The sequence below is a fragment of the Populus trichocarpa genome, chromosome 11 (genome assembly GCF_000002775.5).
Source record: "Populus trichocarpa isolate Nisqually-1 chromosome 11, P.trichocarpa_v4.1, whole genome shotgun sequence".
Taxonomy (NCBI): Eukaryota; Viridiplantae; Streptophyta; class Magnoliopsida; order Malpighiales; family Salicaceae; genus Populus; species Populus trichocarpa.
This window is the reverse complement of record NC_037295.2, coordinates 5,325,419-5,342,117: the sequence shown is the minus strand read 5'-3', so window position 1 is coordinate 5,342,117 and position 16,699 is coordinate 5,325,419. Positions and strand designations below refer to the sequence as shown.

Here is a 16,699-nt window from a genome sequence, read left to right as displayed (position 1 = left end):
TAAAAAATAAGATAAAAAAGGATATCAACATTTGACTCGAGTTATCAGACTTGAAGAACCATACATGACATAATCATGAAACTCAATTTCTAGGAAATGAAATGTTGAAGTATGAAATTGGAAAAAAAATTAAAAAAAAAATTAAAAATTAAAAATAGCAATTAAAAGAATAAAAGTTAAAATCAAAATAAATATTAAATTAAAGGGCAACAACAAATTTCCACTTTGAGATTTAAATTGAAAAGTACAAAAACATTAACAGAAGGAAAAGAAAAGAAAAAGAATGAAAACGAAAATGAAAAAACAAATACACTATCAACTTAGATTGAAGGGTGAAATTAAAAACAATTAATTTTTTTAATGAAAAAAATAAATTATAAGAATAAGGATTAAATTGAAACACCAATACATGATAAAAAAAATTGAACATGTAGAATTTTTCAACATATTTTTTTTACATTAAAAACAAATTATAAATGTAAATCGAAAAACTTATGTACTCATCCAATTATATAAATCATAAACTATTGTGTAAATAAATGAAAAAAAAAATCATTAACAATAAATAAAAATATAAGTGGAAAAATTGAATGACAAATCAAGATATTTAATATCATAACATGAGTTATTTAACTAGTTGTGTTTTAATAAATTTATTTATTAAAATTAATTTATAATAAAGATCAACACATATATAAAATTTATTTAATAAAACTAAAAAAATATTATGCAAGACTGCACATATTCAAACAATTATAAAAAAAAATTTAATCTAAATAAAATACATTAAAAAATTACAGATGAGTCATACTAACTTCTTAACAAATTAAACTCACCCAATATAATTAAACATAATTGCTATTTAAAAAAAAAAGCTAAATAAGCAACAACAAAAAATCATAGAGAAGAGGTATTAATTAAAATATTAATTGTTTTTTAAAATACATATAAAAACATTTATTAATTAAAAAAATTTTAAAAAGAAAAAAAATGAGGCCAGGCAATTTCCTTGGCCCAAATAGATAGGGCCTGTGTGCAGGCCTATATATATATATTTTTAAGTTAAAGGGGTTGACGACATGTTGTCTGTCCCAATGTGTTTTCTTTTAAAAAAGATTACGCGTTGTCTGAGATCCCAGAATTCAGCCCCGGTGGTGGCTGGGAAAATGAAGTCCATGATGTTTTCCATCTAAAAACCCATTTTCAAACCCTTCTTTATCCAAAACACCTAAGAACCTTATTAAACCAAACCATGGCATCTAAAAAGTGCAAAAAACCAGCCCAAAACCCGAAATCAACCCAAAACAAAAAAATCTTCCCGAATTCAGATATGTTTTTATAGGTGTTTTCAATGTAAGAAAAACACATAATTCTAACTCCCTCGTTATATGGAACCTTGTTACATAAAAAGTGTACGTTTCGGTGGCCTATATCTTTCCCAACGACAACTTTTTTTCTCTAAGGCAGAATCTGGTGACCCCTTTTCTCTCCTCTACAAAACAAAAAGTGAAAAAAGTGAAAAATAAAGTTTGGTATCAAAATATTTTTTTTTTAAATTATAGGGACTAGATACCTAATTGCTTAAAAAACAATAAGGGACAAATATGATTTTTTCAAGCAAATTACATACATGCCACTAATGTTACCTGATTTTATCACTTTAGTCTCCTTTCTTTTAATTCAATTCTCATTCCTAAAAAATCATGCAATTGACTTCTGATTTGGGCTAAAATAAGTTTAATTATGCAAAACAATAAATAAATTTGAGAATCAAATTGTAAATTTTAAAATATTTCACTGCTGGAGTCCATATACGAGAGGATGAATAATAAGTTAATAAACAATGAAAAGTTCCCACGTTTTAGCTTTACACTTCATTAATATAATTGAAAGATAAAACAACTATTTATGTGATTCATTATTTGTGAGCTGGTGGTGGGTTGGAGGGTGCTGGTAGTTAGGACTTAGGGTTACTGTTTGTGAGCCGTAGACTGGTCGAAAAAAAAAGGAAGAAAAAAAGCAAAGGGTGACACTAATACTAATGGTCCCGGCGGGGCTCGAACCCGCGACCTTCGGCTCATAAGACCAACGCTCTAACCAACTGAGCTACGGGACCATTATAGTATATGAACTCTAGTTTTTATATTCAGACCATAAGTGTTCCCTCCCCCCCCTCCCTTTTTAGATACTATGCTTTAATGGATGGAATTATGAAAAGCAAAAGAAAAGTCCAAGTGGACTACGTTTCTATTGTAGGGAGGGTTCTTCTAAACGATTTTTTTACAAAAGTCTAAAAGGATATTTGGCTACCCCATTATCCTATCTCCCTGTGATTTACACGATAAAAGCTCAAAAGAAATAGATGTGTAGAGCCTGAATCTAAATAGAATAAATTATAATCAATGATTTCAAGCTAAGAAGGTCCACAACATATATTTCTAATATATTTGGGTTACTTCCGCATCGTGAGATTAATTAAAATATACGTAAATTGATTCTTATACTCACATTAATAAAATATATATATATATATATTTGGGGTTAAAAAACCTCTTGAATTAATTATTAATCGTTTTGCTTTACACCTCTTATATATTTGTGTGGGTTTTAGCTAGGTTTTAGTTTTCAATGTAAAATTTATAAGATTTAAAACACTCAAATCTAGTGATTTTTTAAAAATTAAAAAATAAAAAACTATAGAGGAGCAATCAAAATATATATTCAATAATTTATCTGGAGATTATGGAATTCAAATATAACAAATAAATATCTTCCCAACTTCTCAATTCTTAACATCATTTCAAAGTAAAACTTAATTCTCAAAATATAAATACGTAACCGATGTTTGCCTGAGAAAATTCAAATTTGGTGAATAATTCTTTTTCCCAGTCCCCACATCAAGTGAAAAGTGGGCTTAGAGATTGATGGTCCATTGACTAAAAACTCAAGGAAGTTTTGTGGTGGTTAAAATAGCTCAAAAAGTCGATGATAAGGTAATAGATTACGTAAAGAGGAGAAAAACATGCACCTTGGACTGAGAAATTTCAAGGCCAACGCAACCAGGTCATCGCGGCCCACTTTAATACAGTGATGGTTGGAAATTAACGTTGAATTTATTTATTTTTTTTGTTAAAGTTTATTTGTTTTCAATATTTTTTAATTTTTTTGATATATTAATATCAAAAATTAATTTCAATAAAAAAATATTATTTTAATTAACCTTTTAAAAAGCACATTACTACTTAATCATTACAAATTAGTGAACTTTTATTTTATTCATCACATATGAACTCTTCTTCATTTCTAAAACAATTATTTCCCCAATGATAATCTAGAAACCCACTGACATAAAGTGAGTAGGTTCCGTTGCGTTTCTTCCATGCGGAACCTTCCTAGAACTTGTTATTTGGGAAATCTTGTCCAATCATCAAGGAGCACGTCCCTCGTTGCTCTGGTACCAGGTTGTCTTTTTCAAGTAAAGACACTTGAATTTTCCTCCCATCTTTCTTTACTTGCGCAAATGGTAATATCTTGACCTTTAATCCTCATACCAATATAAATAATCCTTATAGTGCTAAGAGATCATGACCGCATCCTGAAGAGTCAAGATTCGGGTGCAAAGGTTTCCTACTCCAGCAACATCTTCCAAAGCCTCACCCAACATATTCTGTTATTGAAATTAGCAAAGCTTAAAAATGTGAACAACTTCTTTACACAAAAAAAAATTGATCAGAAATCAAGAAAAACAAGAACTTGATCAACATCCCTTTCGTCAATTAAAGTAACTATGGGTGGTTCTGATGATGATGATCACAAGAAACGTGTCAGCCAGAAGGTCATGCTTGCCATGTTCTTGTGTTCTTTCGGCTTTGTGTTGCTGTTAGTTCTTCTCCATCTTTACTCTAGACATCGGCTAAGAAGCCAAAGGAGACGCCATGCCATATTCTTTCATGGTCTAGGAAGGCAAACCACACCGGATATAGAAGAATCTATTGAGCCACCCAAGCGAGGGCTTGATCCTTTGGTCATATCCTCACTTCCTTTGTTCACATATAAGCTAGCTGACCAGACTGATCACGGTGAACCTGTGGAGTGCTCGATTTGCTTGGGTACGATAGTGGAAGGTGACACGGTTAGGGTGTTACCAAATTGTAAACACACGTTTCATGTAGAGTGTATTGATATGTGGCTTGGGTCACATTCAACATGTCCCATATGTCGAACCGACGCCGAGCCTATGATCCAGCCAGCCGGGGAGAAGGCCATGAACAGTGGTGCCGAACCTTCAGCTCCGCCTATAGAGGAGAATATGGTACATGGCGGTGATCAAATAGAGAAAGAAGGTGGATCAGACTTGAGAGTAACATCTTTTCGCGGGATACCTACTCGGGAGAGATCATCAAGGACTCGGAGCTGTAGAGATGAAATTGGTGCGGAGGACGATGAATATTATGTCATAGGTAAGTAATTCTTATAGTCTTTTGTTACCACTCGTTCTGTATCATTATGGTAATAAAGGTATATCAGAATTTGGGGAAGAGTATGTGTAGATTCATTTCTTCATATTGAATCATGTCTTTTTTTTTTTCAAAGTCTTATTTGAATGGTTTTCCTGGATAGGCTTTTCATGTAAAACAGAACAGAGAGCATATTGTCAATTAATTCGCTTTAATGTTTGGTTGATTTATGTATAATTTTCTATTAAGTTTCATGCATCATTGTTTTGCTGAAAAATCCATTTTTCCCCAAAGAAAAACACTTAATTCGCAGCGGATGATCATCATACGTGATGAACAAGCTTTATTTTCAACTCTTGGGATGGAATTACAATAAATGGCGCCATTAAAGCATAGTTATCAAGCATGTCCTAGCCCAACTAGTGAATTCGATGACTCACTCGGGTCTAACTCTTGCCAAATATGTTTTTGAATTGTTTAAAGAGCTAACTTGATCAAATTCATATGACCTAGTTAAAATTTAAATGAAACTCAATTAATGTTTTTTTTTCTTAAAATAATATCATTTAATTTTTTTTTAACTTTTTTTATCTAAAATAATATCATTTTGAACAAAATAATAAAATAAAAATAGACTTGAGTTAATTATCAACTTTTAGATTGATCTCTCAGTTCATGACTAGACCTCTAAGCTATCTTATAACTATGCAATAATGCTAATAAACATAAAGGAGTATTTGAAAACAATTCAGGACACAAGAGGCTGCATCTTGAGTCACATTATTATAAACGTTGTTGGATTTGATGTGAGTTTATACTTGAATTAAAGACTTAATAAAACTTGCTTGATCCGGCCAAGTCAACGCTAAAAAGATAAAGATAAAGAAAACAATGTCGTTTTAATTGACGTAGTGACCCACACGTTAGTATATGAGGATATTAGCATGAAAAAATTGTCCATAAAATAATGATATTTATTTTTTTGTATACAAGACAAAAAAAAAAAAAAACAGATAATATTATGTTTGGTATTGGTATATAAAACATGATGACTATCTCTTTATCTTGTTTCGGGTGAATATAAAAAAAAAATTATTTTATTCTTGGAAATTATATATTATATTTTTACTTGAGTTTAAAAATTAATAATGCTACAATTAATTACTCTTGTCCGGTTTTAGTTGGAGGTTCGATAATAAATACTAATTAATATCAAATTGAAACAACTTTTTAGCATTGTATAATTTCATTTATCTACATGCTTTGCTTATTATCACAATATGAATACCAACACAAGTTAAAATATAACGTAAATGAAAATAAAAAATAATAATTTCACAAATCCAACGTACATAGATTAAAATTCTAAATTCTTAAAACTTTTATAAGTATGCATAGTTTCCAAGGCCATGTTTGTTTCCTAGAAAGTGATTTCCGGGAAACCACTTTTCAAATTTTTCTATGTTTGTTTGCCATTAGAAAATTAAGTTGGTCAACGGAAAACACTTTCCAGTCAAAGGAAAATTTGGCTTGGTTTTCAGGAAAGTGTTTTCCTGAAAAATTTGGGCGGAAAATACTTTCCAAAAGTTGTGAAAAATTTAAAAATATCATATTATTTGCTGATTATATCAAATTTGGTCCTCAAACTTTTGATTGCTATATATATTTTGTTTTGAATATTTATTTTTCAATTTCATCTCTTAAAATTTAATTTTTATATTAACTTTGGTCTTTATTTTTATAATTGTTATTTGCTTTTCCCTTATCATTTTCTTATTGAAATTTTTTATCTATCAAATTTGGTTCTCATTCTTTTGATTGTTACTTATTTTATTTGAAATAATTTATGAAATGTTAATTATTATTATTTTAATTTCTTCATCTTTCATTTTTATTTTATTTTTTAGATTTGATTTCTATTATTTTGATTATTATTTATTTTATTTGAGATAATTTATGAATTTTTTTTTTAATTTCATCCTCATTCAAATTTTTAATTTGTAAGATTTGTTTCTCATTATTTTAATAAACTTGAGAAAATAAAACATTAATAAGTTATTTTCCAGCTCATTTTCCATGACATAACTAAACACTAGAAAGTGTTTTCCAATTTATTTTTCATTACACTACCAAACATCGAAAAATAATTCATTTTCCTGGAATTCATTTTTTTAAAAAAAACTACTTTCCAACAAACAAACAGGTCCAAGTTGTGGAAACTTTTATATCAATGTTGACATGTTCATCACATTTCTCCCATCTCATTATTTGTTGTGAAAGTATTGTAGCATCACCGTGTACAATACTAGCCATGTTTGTCTTTTCCTATCTATATTATATCCTAGAAAGTATTATTTATTATGGAAAAAAAAACACAGCTTTTAATCGTGCACATGATCATATTTCACTAAGAATTCATATAGTCAATAACTAATTTACCATTCTCAAACGAAACCCGTTAACTTGCTTTGGGGATAATATAATATTTTTTTTTATAGTTTATTATTAGTCATTAACAAATTGATGAGGATACATTAATGTTCACATATTTTTTTCATAATGAAATAATTTATTTACCTTTAAATACAAAAAATATAAAACCACCCTTCAAGGAATTTTTAGTTTTTTTGTTATTCTAAGCACAATAAAATGATTTAATTATTTTTAATCATAAAATTATTAAATTGATGTTAAGGGGATTTTTGGTCTTTTCTTTAAGTTTTTTTTTGTTATTATTATGTTGGCTGAGGGGTATTTTTATATTTTAATAAATATAAATATTATTTTTTTAAAAAATGACTAGTATGTGAAAAGGGACGTGCCACCAGGTGAGGGTCACTCATGCCCTTTAGGCGGCTTGTGCAGCCTCCTACGATGGCCAAGAATGTCCAACCACCGTGTCATTCAAAGAGTTGAGTGGCGGCACATCCAATGAGATGGTACGTGTGACATTACGAATAGTGGTTTGACGACGATAAAACTTTTTTCTCTCTATTTACCGGGATTCACGTTGTTCTAGCAAAATAAAAAAATTGTCCTCCCATATGCTTTTATTTCAATTGTATTCTTTATTTTTTTGATTGCTTTTTATTTTTTTTGGGATACATTTTATAATTTTTTTTAATTTCATCCCTTACCACCTAGTTTTATTTGATTTTTATATCAAATATGGTTCTCATTCTTTTGATTTTTATTTTTTTTAATATCATTTCCTTAACTGAATTTGTTTTTCAATTTTACCCTCATTATTTTAATTCATTTTATTTTAATGTTAGATTTTATTCTTATTCTTTTAATTGTTTGTTTTGCTTTGGATCCTTGTTTGAAATTAATTTTTTTTTAATTGAGTCCGTCAACATTAGAATGATTAAGAATTGAGTTTCGTAGTATTTTTGTTGTTGTCATCCATATCTCATGGCAGAGTTATGAGTATGAGATGTTAACCCTGATTGATATTGGTCTTTTTTTCTTCTTCTTCTTTTTTACACTGATTTTATTTTTTAATTTCATCATTCAATATTTGGTTTATTAAATATTGAGTTTTTTTTTCATTTTTTCGATACATCATTTTATATTATTTTATTTTTGTGTCATATTTTATCATCATTATTTTAATTACTTTTTTTTTCTTTGGATCCATTTTTTAGATTGATCTTTTTTTAATTTAATCATTTAATATTGAATTAATTATTGAGAATTAAACTCCATAATTTTTTTATGCAGTAATTTTAGTCTTATAATTCGAGTAAAGGATACCAAATATATATGAACTAGGATTGATATCATTACATTTATCATCATTGTTTTATTTATCATATAATTAAATTATTTTATTTTATTTGACTTAATATATGACTAAGTCACGAAAACTTTTTTTATACTTTAAAACATGTTAGGTATGCTTGAATATTTTTTTTTAATTATAAAGTTTTTTTGACCTTGACTGCGGTGAAGCACACATATCAACTACTAGTTAATTCCTCAATACACAAGTAATTAAATTGAATCTAGAAAATATGAAAAATTACATGTCAGCTCGTGTGACAATCTTATGTTGCCTTAAAAATTCCTAGTGATCCTTAATTATTTAACAAAACTTAAATTATGCTGGAGAATGCAAATAATCCAATCCAAAAAAAGATTTACAAAATATATATATCCATTTATCCAAGTGTAGGGAACTAAATCTAAATAAATAAAAAAAGTGCATGGAACTAGTTTCTCCATAAAATCCCAAATATTCAAAAAAGAATTATCAAACAGAATTGACCGAAACCCTAATTTTTAGAACTGTTCGTTAATTGTTTAACCATAAGGGTTTTTAAAAAAAATTAAAAAATAAATATTTAAAAAACACTCAAAGCACCACAATTTCAACCAGCCCCTTGTTTTTGCGCAAAGATACCTATTACTTACAATTTCAACAAAAGACTGCATGAGTGGTTAATGGATTAATTACATAACATTAACAAATACAATTAGGTCATTAATGACTTCACTTAACTTTTGATAAATTTCTTTCCTTGGCTTAAACATCATTATTTTACACATCACCGTTTGATTTTCGTTAACATTGCGTACGTGGCTGCAGGTTACTTTATCAAAATCATTATTTCCTTGTTTTTAATTCTACCATTAAGTTTTTTTTTTTTTTTTGTTTTCTAATGAAAACACTGAATTTCTTAGTTTCTGTAATAACATCAATTTTTTTTTAAAAAAATAACATACACAGGCTCCTAAAACACAAATCCCATATTTGATTTGAAATGAATATAAAAGGAAATAAACCTAGATTTCAAAACCCTAGATTTATTCTCTTCAAAATCCAATAAAAATCCCTTTTTTTCCCTTCAAAATCAAAATTTTGTTTCTTTATACTGTTACTTTGATCTGTTAGTTCACAGATACAAAAAGGATTTGAACATTCTGCATCTATGCTAAATTATCATTCATTGTTTTGAATTTGATTTCTTTTCAATTATCTAGTTTTTGAATTTAAAATACAATTTGATTACAAAGAGTAAAATATTGAAGGTGCCCTAAATTATTTAATACCTTTTCCATAAAGATACCAACTTTATCATCAGAGAGATTTTGAGTCTTTTCGATTAAAATTGTTTTTGCAGGTACTTAAAACTTTTATTGTAACCCTGAAGTTCTTAAGATTAAGAAGAAGAAGTCCATATACATGAACATATTGATTAACTACTATCTCAAACACTAAATAACATTTTATTTATATATATTAGATTTTGGAACATTATTAGTGGCGCCGTCCGTGGGAACATTTATAAAAAGTCATAAATAACTTTATTATTATATTGTTTTCCCTAATTACCATCATTAATGACAGATAGACAAGACATTTTTGGAATAAAACAAGTTACTGATCTTCTTGTCACAACAGATACTCCAACCCCTACACACCCAATCCTTCAACAGTTAATGGAGCAAATATAACTCCTCATCTAGGCAGTTTTGAGAAATCAACAAGCGAGATAAAATCCACCTCCACTAATTGCAACTCCTCCTTAGTAAGTTGATGCATCTTTACACTCACCTCCATAGATGATTATATTATCTAGAAGGATGTGGAAAAAATGATCTATTAAAGGATCTTCAACCTCAGAGGTCATCAAGCCATACGAAGAAGCATAAATGCCCTTATGAAACTCGGGCAAAAAGTGGTTATTTCAGGAGTCCATCTTGGTAATGTAATAATGAGGCAGTCTGTAATATCCCACATTGACGAGTGAGGACTTGGGGAAGGGCCTTATATGAGTATGCTGACCCTGACTAATTCTACTGAATCACAACCGCGCTCTAATACCAAACTGTAACACCCTACCCAATTAGCAAGATATTGTTCGCTTTGGCCTACGGGCCTCACGAATTTGTTTTGGGTAGCCATACATGGCCCCAAAACACGTCTTATTAGTCAAGGTGAGCATGATCATATAAGGCCCTCCTCCAAGTCCTTACCCGTTGATGTGAGATATTACACAGTTCGCCTATCACGCCATTCCACACCATAGACATCAAGTTCTTTTAAGCCCAATAGGCGTAAGAGTGGCAAACAACTAGAAGAAGAACTCATTCGTAAGGATGTCTACTCTCCTCATTAGATTAAAGATTCCTTTCTGTCCAGGCATGTCCTAAACACATGCATACCTAAAAATTACATCACCGCCAAAATAACAATAGACAATTATGATGGGCTTACAGACCCTGAGGAATATGTACAAAATATACGTAATAGTTTAGAGCTAGTCATTCAAGATAGTCATGTCATATGTAAGATCCTCTCTATTTCAGAGGTTTAGTAAGAAATGATACAACAACCTGGAACCGGGTTTAGTCGCCAGCTTCAATGACCTCTATGCCAAGCTAGTGACACAATTTTGTACAAGCATTCCAACTAAAAAGAGTTTCACTGAACTCTTTGGAATCACTCAAACATGGAATGATTTTACTAGAACATACCTCAAAATATCCAACGAGGAAATGCTTAAGGTTGAAGACTTGATCGAACTGGTAACTTCTGAAGCCTTTATCAGTGGGGTAAGGGAAAAAGCCTTTATGGATTTTGTTGTACGCTCTACCAGATAAAAGATTACTGAAGGTGAAATAAACAATGAAAAGTCACATCTGGGTAGAGAAGACGAGTACAATACTTCATGGTCCTCCTTATTTCACTAGGGACAAACAGCTAGAGAGGTCCTCTTAGCTCGCCCAAACAAGACTGCTCTCCTAGAAGAAAACATTGCATTTAAATAATAAAATCAATCTAGCAGGCCTCATGGACTCCACTTTCAAGGTTTGCAAGAATATACCTTCCAAGCTTGAAATCTTCAAATAGGAATGGATTTCTGATGCTACTTTCTTCTTTCTTTTCTCCAAACTTAGTAAAAGCAAGCTAAATTCCTTTCTAAGATCACGATCTTGATTGAATCACTTGAACCTTAATCAAAATCTCTCTTTCCTTTCTTTCTCCCTTCTTTCTCCCCTCTTTCTTCTTTGATTCCTCTCATTTTATAGGAGGATTCAGAGCTTTTAGATGAGTTTGTTAGGGTTCTAACAAGCCAAAACAAAGATGGTTTCACCTCTAGATTAATAGTTTTGGATTTAGGTGGTTTTGTAACAAACTTGAAGGCCAAGGTGAAGTGTTTTTGACCTTTTGATTTTGAGAGAAAGGTTTTAAACTCGTGATAAAAGCCCTCTTGGATTTTTTCAATGTGAACACATGAAAATATTAGGTGGTTTTGTGCAGATGAGTGTTTTAGTTAAGACTGATTGGGTTGGCCACTTTTGTGGCTTTGTTGGAGTAACACTAACATCAACGTCACTTGAGATCACCTAATCATGGTAGAGGGGGTGCAAACCTTTATGTTAGATGCAATCTTGTATAATTTGGAGGTCTGTATCTCCATATTCATTCGATTGAAAATTTTTACTTGGTCAGCTTAGAATCTAAAAACACATTGATCGTGGACAAGATGTTGCTGAGATCATTGGAACAAATGGGATGTAAACATTTGATTTCATGGAAATGAGGTTGTAGAAGGGGTGTTTCTTAGTTGAATGGTGGTTGTTACAACCTCAGAGGTGGTCAGAAACACCACATTCACTCAGCTGAAAGTGCTTACTTGATCAACCAAAACTACTGAAGAAGAAGGTGCACAGTAGCTGAACGACGTCGTTTTGGCTAAACCCTATAAATTAGGGTTTTTTAATATGAGTTTTGGCAAACTTCAATTTAATCCATATTCTTCCCATTTCTTTTAATTTTACTTGTAATTCTCCATTAAATTCCAAATTTCATGCAATTTTACCATGCCAAATTCAATTGCTAGCGCTAAATTTAAGTGCCTTTCACAAGTTGGTCCTTGGTCTTTGATTTGTTTAATTGGACCCTCAGACGACCATCAAACTTTCAATTCTCTTTGATTTGGCCCCTGATTTCAATAATTTTAGTCCCCGAAGTCACACGTCTTTTGCAAGTTGGTCTTTGATTTCTGATTTATTCAATTAAGTCCTTAATTGCCTATTAAACATCAATATTTATGCAATTATATCCCTACTGACCAAATTAGCTCTTAAAAATTGCAATCTTTCCCCCAAACTTTAATTTCTTCCAATTGAAGCCTAAATTGATTTCAACAATCATATTTTCTTGTAATTAAGCCCTCAATAAATTCAATTAAATCTTAAAAAAATTTCAATTGTGTTCTTAAACACTCAATTTTGAATTTTCTTTACCAATAGGGTCTACCTTAGTCAAAAATATATACTACCACATTTAACAGTTTTACCGATAAAATATTATGTCGGTATTTACTCTAATATGCCATCGGTGAGTATTTTACCAATGGATTCACTGATGGAAACCGGTCATCGAAAAAAACCTCGTCGGTAATTTTTGATATGTCGGAAAGTCCATCAGTAATAAAAAAAATTGATGGTTTTTAAGATGGACAATGCGCACCAAAAATAAATTACCCGTTGGAATATACCTATGGAGTTATTTCATCGGTGATTTGCAGTGGCATATGCAATAATTTTGTCGGTGATGTAACAGTTGAAGTGGCATTTGCAGTAATGTTTTTCCAAGTTTTTGGAATATATCAACGGACTTGGTAACCCCGTCTATAATATATATATATATATATATATATATATATATATATATATATATATATTTTAAAATCTATTGAACAAAAAAAATTAAAAAAAAATTAAATTTGTATAAAATTCAAGTATCTAAAAATAAATTATCTTAATATAAAAGCCAAATATTTATTACAAATATATACGTGCAAATAGAATGGAACTAGAACTAGAACAAATGCGGTGTTAAAAAAGGAGGAGGAGGAGGAGGTTGGTCGTCCCTAGGAGGGGTGCACATGTATCACCCACATGTGATTTAATATCTATAACCATTTGGCGGAGTTCATAATCCATAGAGAGTTGTTCATATTTTTCATGTAGATGGGTCGTATGTTCTTGCACTCCTTGATTTAACAAGGCCGCGAACTCTAGAGATTGAGTGCTCGGTATCGATTGTGAGCTCCCAATGGTTGAAATACTATGGGCTGTCCGCAAATTCTCGGCCATAGTATTGGAGAGTCCGTACACTCGATTTCTATCGGATCCACCAGATGATCCTGCCTCCAACCACAAATCCGGATCATCCCTGTATCTCTCCTTCAACCGAATGTTATATGTCTCCTGGAAATAAAAAATGAAATCATAAAATTCAAGAAAATAATAACTTAAGAAAGAAAATGATTGAAAACCAACGTACCACAAAGTGTTGAGCTCGGTTGTCGACGAACTGCTACATCGTTTTTTGACGGTCTTCACTCTGCACTTGTGTTTCCACAAAAAGCTTTATAGGGCTTGGCTCACGTCTAAGAGCCCTAGTCTGTAAGAAAAAAAAATGTTATCAGTTAAATATATTTATAAATAACAATAAATTCATTAAAAATATATGTGATTAAAATGTTGTCAGTTAAACTTATACGTCTTCGTACTGTTTGGTTTTTTGTTCCTTCTATTTTGATTGGGATTTCTTTGGTATATACTGATGACATATTTCTATCGATGTTTACCGATGGAGTTAGAGATGAACAAATTTGGTTGGTAAATATCACTATAAAATATCAACGAAAAAAATTTGTTAGTGTTTTCATTTGTATTCATCAATTTTCTAGTAGTGATACTGACAAATTTTATAGGTATTCTGGTATGTTCTTCTCAATGGAGATATGTATTATTTTTGTTTTTCTTCTGTCATTATTTTAGTTTTTAATATTTTTTCTTTACTTTTTTTTTTGGTATTTTTTTTTGTTTATACGGCCCTAAAAATGAGTAAGAACATAATAGTTGAGCTTGAATATAAAAGCTTACATGAATGTCATGCTTATTAAAAGTATAACTTTGACAAACACCTCGAAGGTTTGTAAGAACTATTTTATGTTCTACACATGCATCAACTGAAGTTGAACCCAACAAAATGTGCAGTTACAATTAAAGGAGGGAAGTTCCTAGGTTTTCTGTTCAACAATAAATGAATTTTGCAAACCCCAAGAAAATCTAGGCCATAAATATCCGTTGGTATTGTGATTGAGGTTGCGTTTTGTCAGAACAATAATTTATAGCTGTTTGGTTAAAGAAGTTAATGTCTGATTTAGAGGTGTGCCCCACTGAAAAATTAGTTCATGCCACAGGTTTTGCTAAAGCAAAGAATTGCTGCTTTTCGTTATTTTTGCCAGAGTTCTGCACCGCTTATCTTCTTAAAGCTAAAAATATCGCCTGTGCAGAGTTTAATTCAGAGAGCGTGTGGAAGTGGTTGGGAGTAGAGGGGAGAAATTAGGTGGTCCTGCAATTAAAATTTGCCATGTGGCAAAATGATCATGCGGGATCCTAATTTTTTTCAGAGGCATTTTGCATGACTTTCTCTGCAGTTCACTTTTGTAATGTGAACAATGAGTGCAGAGTGAATTACAAAAGTGAACTGCAGAGTGAATTAAACTCTGCACACAAAAGTGTGCCAAAGTAAACAGTAAAAAAAAAAATATTTTTTTAATTTTTGATTGTATTTTATTCAAAAAAAATTAATGTTTAATATTATCTAATGATACTATATAAATTAGAAGAAGATTACATGATAGCGTATCATTTACAGAATTTGATCATAATCTTAATTTTATTCATAATGATATTTTACCTGATTTTGTTGCATGCTTAAAAAACCATAGAAACTGTAGTGATGAAATTGTAGATAGTTTAATGAAACAATAAAAAATATTTTATATAAAGTATTATTTTTATTTCATGATGTAATAACAGTAGTTAAATCTACAATATTTAAATTAAAAATCATCAATATTAATATATATTATTTTTAGTTATTTTATAACCTCAATTTAAAAAGCATTTTTAACCAAACAAATTAAATAATTTTTTGTTCAACCTCAATTTCAACCACAGTTTTAACCAAATATATATAAATATCAAACCAACCTCAACCAAAAATATTTTTTATAAAATAATGTTTTTCACCATGACCATAAAACTTACCAAAAAATACCAAATACATTCTAAATGTGACTCCGTTACAGTATGTTAGGGATGTATAGAGACTTATTAAAAGACTAGTAGGACTACACGGATTCATCTCACATCCAGGAGAATATTTGCCTACCCTTCTTCAAAAGTTTGAACAACATTTCCAATTTTGAGTGGACTCCTAAAGAGTGCCAGAAGGCATTCGAAAAGCTGAAGGCTCATCTCTCTTCTTCAAAACCCTGTTAAGGAAGAAAAATGTTTTGTTTTGTGATATTTGAAATATATATAATTTTAATCTGTTTCTTTAATATGTGTAATTAACTTGAATTATATATAGTTTGTGGCATGATCTTCTTCACACAGAAAAACTTCTTTCCATAGTTTGTGGCATCATCTTCTTCACCAACCCCATCATCTGTTGTAAAGTATCAAGGTATAGAGCCCTCTTCGAACCAGACATCAAACCACCATTCCAATTCTGTATAGCCAGAGGAGGATAAGGCAAGTTTAAGATTTGTTCTCACTACACTCATTTTATGATGCGGGACAACAAACAAAAGAATTAAAGCCGGGAAAAGAAAGAAGTTTTTAGAGAAGAAACTGAGAAGAGAAAGCCAAGAAAGAGAAGAAAGGGGATTGGAGATATGCAAAGTCTGCAAATTTTTCATTAATCATCAAAACTCCTTAACATTTAGAAAAGTAGGGTATTTATACTAAAACCCTAACTAGAATAAATGATTGGGCTTATGGCCCACTAAATAAAATATCTAACAATAATTAAATCAAACCCAACAAAGAAAGCCAAACTAATAAAACTCAACTAAAAGTTCATATAAATTAAACCCAAAACATAAGGTAAAACCTAATTTCTCAATTGTTTGGGCTATCCTCTATCGTCTATGATCATTCGCGCGCATAAATAATATTTCGGGTTTGGTGTCCCCATCATTTTAGCCACTTGTTTGTCCCCCTCAATTTTCTTTTCTTTATTTTCTTTTATTGTTAGCAATTCATGATCATAAATTCTTTTATAGGGTTCTTTTCTTTATTTAGCTCGTGTTATCGGTTGAAGAAAAGAAATCAAGTTTTAGTCCGGATTTTTTGGTATTTGAGTATCCAAAATATAAAAATAAGAATTATCATTGCAATCAGTTAAACCTAAATCTTTCACT

The 16,699-nt window shown here is 30.4% G+C and overlaps 1 protein-coding gene and 1 non-coding gene across 2 annotated transcripts; one reads left to right on the top strand and one right to left on the bottom strand.

Annotated features, from left to right (window-relative positions):
* Positions 1-2,042: 2,042 nt before the first annotated feature.
* TRNAI-UAU (transfer RNA isoleucine (anticodon UAU)) lies at positions 2,043-2,116 on the bottom strand. The gene has a single exon. It is a non-coding gene; the product is annotated as a tRNA-Ile (tRNA).
* A 1,289-nt stretch (positions 2,117-3,405) lies between these two features.
* LOC18109949 (E3 ubiquitin-protein ligase ATL41) lies at positions 3,406-4,681 on the top strand. The gene has a single exon (XM_006388184.3). The coding sequence runs from the start codon at positions 3,788-3,790 to the stop codon at positions 4,466-4,468; it is 681 nt and encodes a 226-aa protein (XP_006388246.1). The 5' UTR covers positions 3,406-3,787; the 3' UTR covers positions 4,469-4,681.
* Positions 4,682-16,699: the final 12,018 nt, after the last annotated feature.